The 8,198-nt window shown below is 44.4% G+C and overlaps 1 protein-coding gene across 1 annotated transcript in view; it reads left to right on the top strand.

The window, feature by feature from the left end:
• The first annotated feature begins 7,058 nt into the window (after window positions 1-7,058).
• The window catches only part of LOC121930820 (lithostathine-like), a 16,983-nt gene continuing 15,843 nt past the window's right edge, over window positions 7,059-8,198 (top strand). The window contains exons 1-2 of the mRNA XM_042467717.1: window positions 7,059-7,125; window positions 7,682-7,797. Coding sequence (XP_042323651.1) covers window positions 7,059-7,125; window positions 7,682-7,797 — 183 coding nt within the window. The remainder of the gene's footprint in view (window positions 7,126-7,681; window positions 7,798-8,198) is intronic.

The following is an 8,198-nucleotide window of genomic DNA, read 5'->3' on the forward strand; positions in this document are numbered from 1 at the left end:
ATGGTTCCTTCTGCTTGGGAAAGGGCAGCTCGGGATGCGCATGCGCGAAGCATGCCTTCTACTTCTTCTTCGACTCCTCCTGCCACGCCCTCTTTTCTTGTCTGGGGAGAAAGGCTGCTGTTGCTCCCAGTGGCCAGCAGAGGGAGCGCCTGCACGGTCCCTGCAGCAAAGATGTAGAAAAGTGTTGCCAATGTGGTGACTTTCACACGGAAACGGGGACTTTCCAGAGCTTTTGGTGTGATTTTGGTGCCTGGCTCTATTTCAGTTCATTTTTGGTGACTTTTGCCCATTTCAGCTCCAGCCCTGACTCTGAGAGCGAGGCTGGCTACCAACCCTTTGGAGTGTCACACATTAACAGTTTTCAGCCAATCAGAGAGAGGACTGGAGAGTGGTCGCCGCCCCACCCTCAGAAAAGGCTCTCTAGTCTCTCAGGCATCAGGCCCTGGCTCCCTCCCTCTTAGGCCTAGCTTTCCTGGGAAGGTGAAAAACCTTCCTCTTCCAACAGACAAGGGAGCATCTGCACTCCCTGCACTTTACGCTTGCTATTGTTGTGTTTTAATTCTGTAGTTTTTACCTTGTTTTTAATTTGTTTTATTGCATTGCTTGTGCTTTGATGTACAGTGGTACCCCGGGATACGAAATACCCACGTTACGAAATTTCCGGGTTACGAAAAAATACCATAGGAAATAACTGTTCCGGGTTACGAAGGTTTTTTCGGGTTACGAAGAAAATTTTGGTGCTTTTCGGCGCTATTTCACACGAAATCGCGGCTTTTCCCCATTAGCGCCTATGGGTTTTCGGCTTGGGAAGGCTTTTCGGGTTACGAAAGCGGCGGCGGAACGAATTAATTTCGTAACCCGAGGTACCACTGTATTTATACTGTTTGTGAGATTTGTACATTATTGTACTTTGTTGTTACCCGCTTAGATCTGCAAAGGATAAACAGTTTATTATTATTATTATTATTATTATTATTATTAAGTGTACTTCCTCAGACGCATGGGAATTGTAGTTCATTGTGGCACCAGAGCTCTTCCTCACAAAACTACACTTCCCAGGGTTCCCTAGCACTGAGGCAGGGCAGCTAAAGCAGTCTCAAACTGGATCATTTCTGCAGTGTGTCTTGGACCCAACTCAGGCTGCATCTTCACTCCAGAGACAATCCAGTTTCGTACCGTTTTAACTGCCATGGCCCAGTGCTATAAAATCCTGGGAATTGTAGTTTGTTGTCACACCAGAGTTTGCTGAGAGAGAAGGTTAAATGTCTCAGAAAACTAGAATTCCCAGGATTCCATAGCACTGAGCCGGGGCAGTTAAAGGGGTGTCAAACTGGATTATTTCTGCAGTGCAGTTGCAGCCGAACACGTTTCTATTTGGCACAAAGCTCCCTGGAGCCCCTTCATGTCAAAATAAACATCTTAAAAGTATCAGAAGGACTGAAAGAGTCTTTGGTTGGTTTTAATGGTAATTTTGAGAGTGAAATAAGTTCCAATTATTTTTATTCAATTAGGGCTACGCTTTATTGCCATATTAAGATTACGGGGACTTTTCGGGGATTTTGACTGTCTCTTGTCCTGCTTGTGTGACACTTTTGATGCCTCCAGATAGGGTCTTCTAAGTGGGGCTTACACAAGGAGGATCACCTACATGACCTTCTTTATTTAGGTCTCTCATCTGTCTTCTGGCCCTTGTTTGGTTTTCCTTGCCCGTCCTCTCTGTTTCCTCCTCTTCTCCCTTTGGAAAATGGAGGGATGGCGGGTGGACTGAGAGGGTCTCTGAAAAAGGGGTTCACAGCGTAAAACAAAACAAATAGTTTTAATGTCTAAAATGGCAAAGCATTCCCTTACATCAAAATAGGCAGTCTATAAACAGTGCAAAACACTGTGCAAAAATGCATGAAAGACAAGTACTTTAAAAGTAGATAGTATCAAAACATCCAACCGCATTTCAACAAAAGTCTTCCTCAGTGGTAAAGCAAAGCTGTAGTAGCAGCAAAAACAATGATCCTATTGTTACTCATGCTGCTCCCTATAAATTGTGGTATAAATGATATGACCCCTAGATGAACTCTGGCTGCCCGTCCGCCATTAAGAGCAAAGTGTGAGGACATGTACACACCACCCCTAAGGGGCACCCCATTGTCATAAGAGATAGTCTAGGGAGTCGCAAATGGGATTATCATAGTGCCCACGAAGAGCAAATGCTTGCCTTCCCTGAGGCACTTATCCCTCCTCAAGTCTGTTGTCTGAGCAGCTTAAGACCACTAAGAGTCAGACATAGTCGTCCAGGTGAAAAGAAAGCAATTAATCACCTTTGCCAGGGGCAAGATCTTGCCCTATAAAAAGCCCAGACTTTGCCCTCTGAGAAGCCTACTTACTCCACGTCCGTCAGGCCTTTAACTTGGACACGGGCGTTTCTGCTCAAAGCCACGCTGCGGAACAGACTTGTCTCACCTCTTCCCAATTCGATTCCTGGAGGGAGTCTACATTCTGGTACTTATCACCCCAGTGATGCCTGAAATCCCATTCAGTGCTAACCTCTGCTTTTCCTGAGCCTTGTATGTGTGTGTGTGTGTGTTTGTGTGTGCATTAGTGAATTGCGTGTGTTTTCCTCCTGCTTTAAGAAATTGAACTTACTTAGAAAAGTCTGCTTCTGCTCTGTTTATTGGAATTCCTGGTCTGCTCAGTATACACAACGGGAGGCGACCTCGCAAGGCTGTCGTAGCAGGGCCTCTCTTGCATTATTGAACTAATAATAATAATAATAATAATAATAATAATAAATTTCCCTGATACAGAATTATTATATTATTATCTATCCTCTTTACAGGCTGAAAATCAAAGGGAATCAGGGGGAGCAGACTGGGAAGGCATGCTGCTAAGAGCCAGGCTGGAGGAGTGATGAGAAGGAGGATCCTGGCCCATCCATCTGCCAGCCGTGCCCTTTCACAGTCCTCTGTGCTGCTCAGTATTTGCAGACTCCAACACTGGGAGCCTTCTTCCAGAAAAAGGAGGCAACGTTGCCACTGTTTGCTTAACTTTCAACGTCTGCTACAAGATAAGATAAAAGAGAAATTAAAAGGAGGGGGGATATCCCTATAGAGGGATCAGCAGGGCCAAAAAGGCAATAAGGAAAAGGATCCTGCATTCGCCAGATCCATTGTTCCTTCCAGGAGCTCATTCCCACTTGCATTTGAATCGGTTTGCCAATTGCATTGACATTGGATTGATTGATCAATTCACTTCAGTGCATAGTTCTCACTATGGAAGCACATTATTTCCCTATCCCATGCATTCATATTTTATTTAACACGAGTGTTGTTTCCACTGGATTTGCGCTGCCAGAGGATGCATTCCAGGAATTGATGGTGATCGATCCATTGCAGGGTTTTTAAAAAATGTCAGTCAAATGATCGCAAATTTGTGTCATTGTTGATGCAATCACTGTTTCTAATGGGAACGAGGTACATATAACGCAATCAGCAATTCGCATCAAATCATAGTGGGAATGCAACCCTGTGATGCTGTGTTCTGTCCTTGGACAACACCATCCTCTGAAGGAGCCATCCACAGATGCTGGAGAAACGTCAGGAAGAAACTCCTTTAGAACATGGCCACACAGCCCGAAAAACCCACAAAAAACTATGGTTGCCAGCCATGAAAGCCATCAACTCCAAGCCAGAAGAAGACTTTATAGGATGGCTCATTTCAGCCCCTTTGGCATTTCATGTGGGACAAATGTGCTGGGAGATTGCCTTGCTTATTGCTGTATTCTTAAACTATCCCAATGATGTTTCTGTTGTCAGTAATTTCATTTTAGTTCTGACACTTTTTGGTCCCTTGGGTCACTGGGCATAGAATCGAAGAAGCATAGAATTGTAAAGTTGGAAGAGGCCCCAAAGGTCTCCGGTTGTATCTTAAGGACTATCACATTTCCTCCATCCTGAACCTTTGTAGACCCCCCCCCCAATAATGGATTATTTTAAACCCTCCCCCCAAATACCTGACCTCCTGGAGGGTTTGCTATCATGGTTGGGAAACAGAAAAGAGAGAAGCTCTGTTTGCTCTTGGTCATGTTTCAGCCTTTGCAAGAAAGGGGCTTCTTTGGGGACATTTAACAGAGATCACTGGAGTCATAACAACGCTCTCCAAAAAAATGAGGCATAAAGTTTTACAAAGAGTCTTTTTAAAGGAATAAAGGGTTGACCCCCCAATAAACACGTGGCGCTTGTCTCTTTTTTGTTTCCTGCTCATATATATGTGCTTTATAGTACCCTTTTTGTTCTAACAAGGGAGGAGCACTTGCTGGAAATCCACTTTGCTTTGAAGTGTGGCTGGATGCTTGCCTTTCTTTGTTCAGACAACAAGCACCCCATCTGCCTATCAATAATCCTATCAATCTGCCCATAAATATCTCTATCAATCTGCCTATAAATATTCCTAGGAGCCACACAACCTTGTGCAGCAAACTCTTGGAAGGAGCATTGGATCAGCTGCACAGAAGACAAGCAAAGAGGTGAGAGCCCCACTTCTTCTCTAGGGCTGCATCTGCACCGCTTCAATGGCCACAGTTCAATGCTATGAAATTCTGGGATTCATTGTTTGTTACATGTCGCAAAACTACAATTTCCAAAAGTTCCATAGCATTGAGACATGTCAATTGAAGCGGTGTCAAACTGGATTATTTCTGTAGCATCGTGATTGATTTTCAGACCCATTGAGGTTACCACAACATTAAACTGTTGACAAAAGGCAATCTTTTGTACTTTCAGGATTTTCCAGAAGTAAAAAGAGTCACATTTTTTCTGCTTTCTAACCGGGTGAATGTTGCCTTAATGCACCTTAACAACAATGTTGTCTGAAAATCAATTGTGCTTTTGCGTGTCTTTTCTACTTTCTATCCAGGTTAATGTTGGGTTAATCTGGACGTCTGAGTTTATCACAGGAAGGAGATTGGGAGTTTATCCTGTGAGCATCTTGGAAAAATCGTACAATTATGCGCAACGATTTCACACGACGTCACACATAACCCGCCATTAAAATGGAAGAACATTAGGAGGAACGTCCTGACAGTAAAAGCTGTTTGACAGTGGAATGCACTCCCTCAGTGGAGAATGATGGGTCCTCCTTCTTTGGAGGTCTTTAAACAGAGGCTGGATGACCATCTATTGGGGATGCTTTGATTGAAGTTCCTGCATGGCAGAAGAATGGGGTTGGACTGGATCAGGGCCTTTCTTGGGGTCTCTTCCAACTCTTGGATTCTATGATTCTATCAGAAAGAACCTGTTCTTGACAGTAAGACTGGTTCAGCAATGGAACCTATTTCCTGGGGAGATGGTAGGCTCTCCTCCTCTGGCTGTCCTCAAAAAGAGGCTGGACAACCACCTGTTGGGGATGCTATACCTGCAGATCCTGCATTGAGCAGGAGGCAGTGGAGGAGCAGAGGCAGGAGACCCCTTCCAACTCTAGGATATGATGCTCCTAAGACAAAGTGAAGCAGAATCAGAGGAGGGCAGCAAGAAAGGTAAGAGGTGTGGAAATCAAAACACATGAAGCAAGGTCAAGGGAATTGAGTGAACAGTGGATCCTCCACATTCAATGGGGTTAGGGGTGAAGGACCCCCATTAATGTGGGAAACCCATTGTCCACTATTACCAGGGACAAAATGTAGGACAACTTGAGACCAAACTGTAGGACTACTGCAGGACAAAGCTCAGCCAAAAATGTAGGATATTTAAGGTCCTCCCTTTTTTCTTAAATGTCCTACATTTTGGGCTGAGTTTTGTCCTGCAGTTGTCCTACAGTTTGGTCTCAAAGTTGTCCTACATTTTGTCCCTGGTAATAGAGGACAATTATGGCGACCCTACAAAAAAACCCTATTATTTTTACCTTAGAGAAGACCTCTCTAGGGATCGCCAGGCCCTCCAGTGCAACTCTGTGGACAACATCAGCCAGAGGTTGACTATCGAATCATACTGGAGGACCTACAAATGCCTAGAGAAGTGTTTTCTCTAGGTTCTCTATGGTCAACAGTTGCGCTGGAGGACCGAGAGATTCCTAGAGAGGACATATTCATCAACATTGCAAACAATCAAATCCACAAAAGTCAAAGCCGCAAATGTGGAGGGCCAAATGCATTCAGTCAAGTGGCATGGCCACACTCCTTAAATACCTCTAGGACTGGCCCAGAGAGCAGGGGACAGGTTTGTTCTCTGATGCCCCAAAGGCAAGGACCAGGTCTAGTGGCTTTATGTTACAGATGGGTAGATCTCGGCTGAACATTAGAAGGAACATCTTGATAGTGAGAACCAGTTGACAATGGCAATTGACAATGGAACCGATTCCCTGGAGAGGTGGTGGGATCTTCTTTTCTGGACGTCTTCCAAAAAAAGACTGGATAGCTCCCTGTTAGGGTTGCATAGAATCCCAGAGTTGGGGGAGTCCTCAAGGGCCATCCAGCCCAGCCCCATTCTGCCATGCAGGAAGACACAACCAAAGCACCTCAACAAATGCCCATCTGTTTACAAACCTCCAAAGAAGGAGACTCCACCAGACTCCATTGAGGCAGCATTGAGGAATCTTTTTTTTTCCTGGAGCTTCCATCCATTGTTCCGGGTCCTATTCTCTGGAACAGCAGAAAACAAGCTTGCTCCATCTTCAACATGACACCCCTTCAAATACTCAAACAGGGCTATGATCATATCACCTCTTAACCTTCTCTTCTCCAGGCTAAACATCCCCAGATCCCTAAGTCTCTCCTCATAAGGCTTGATGGTTTCCAGGCCCTTCACCATTTTAGTCTTCTTCCGTTGGAAGATTTTTGCATTCTCCCTCCCCCCCTTACATAGATAGGGATTTCCTGCATGCAAACTCCTCTCTCTCTCTCTCGGGATGATGGGGTTTTTATCCAGGCTTGCATGAGTGAAAGAGAGAGAAACGCTTTCATGAATCTGATATTGCATCTGATTTGGCCAGATGCTGCCTTTTTTCTTCCTTGGTGGAGAATGCATTTAATTATATTCCTATATATATTTCCCCCCAGGTCAGAGAACTAAAAGATGGGACCGGTGCCCTGTTTCGGCCTGTGCCTCCTGGGCTGCCTGCTCTTTAACCCCACAGTGGAAGGTGAGCATTTTTAATTATTTCCTTTTGTATGGATTTATATCCTGCCTTTCTTCCGGTTGGATTTTCAAGCAAAGAGTTGCTTGTCCTTCTTTTAATCCCATGAAAGAACCAGAGAGTTAAGATATACAACTGAGTTCTAACATTAGAACCATCCCAGCCATAATCTCAAATGAATTGATTCTCTTCCTATCTATCCACTTTCTTACCTGTTCAGCTCTCGCATCAATCCATGGAAATAAGGAATACAATGGTCTGTACAATTCTAACTTTTGTGCTCAGCAGTAGATCTTTACGTTTTAGGATATTTTCTAGTTCTCTCTTATCTGCCCTCATATCTGAATGTAAGCACTTCCTAAGGACATATAATGAAAGTAAAAGGAAGAAATAATGACATTGGTGGATAAACTGATTGAGTGCTTTTGTTTTGTTTTGAGGTACCTTGGGTCATTGTTTGGGCTTTGCAAAGTTTGCTGTATATTTGGAGTGTGGGGTCACAGGTGCCCCACACAAAGCCTTTACTCATTCTGCAAAGAGATCCTTCCTTGGCCTCTTGCAGGTGCCAGGAATGCATCTTTAGCTCTCCCTCGCTCTCCATGTCCTCCTGGTGCCCTTCGCTACAAGAACTTGTGCTATGAATTTCTTGATGACTCTGTGGGATGGCAAGAAGCAGAGGTGAGTGTGCTGGATGTTAGCCAAATGGATCCAAGAAGGACATTGCATGGTGCAATCCTGCCGAGAAGCCAGAAGAACTCACAGACCCAGGCTGCATCCGCACTACAGAAATAATCCAGTTTGATACCATTTTAACTGCTATTGCTCAGTGCTATGAAATCCTGGCATTTGTAGTTTGCTGTGGCACCAGAGCCCTCTGACATAGGAAGGCTAAGTAATCCACAAAATGAAAATCTCTAGAATTCAATACCATTGAGCCATGGCAGTTAAAGTGGTGTCAAACTGGATTATTCTTGCAGTGCAGATGTAGCCCCATTTAACACTATAATGTTTGGTTATAACACTATAATTGGGACTTTGATATCTGCTGGGATTTGGTTCCAGGACACACACACACACAC

The sequence above is a fragment of the Sceloporus undulatus genome, chromosome 5 (genome assembly GCF_019175285.1).
Source record: "Sceloporus undulatus isolate JIND9_A2432 ecotype Alabama chromosome 5, SceUnd_v1.1, whole genome shotgun sequence".
Lineage (NCBI taxonomy): Eukaryota > Metazoa > Chordata > Lepidosauria > Squamata > Phrynosomatidae > Sceloporus > Sceloporus undulatus.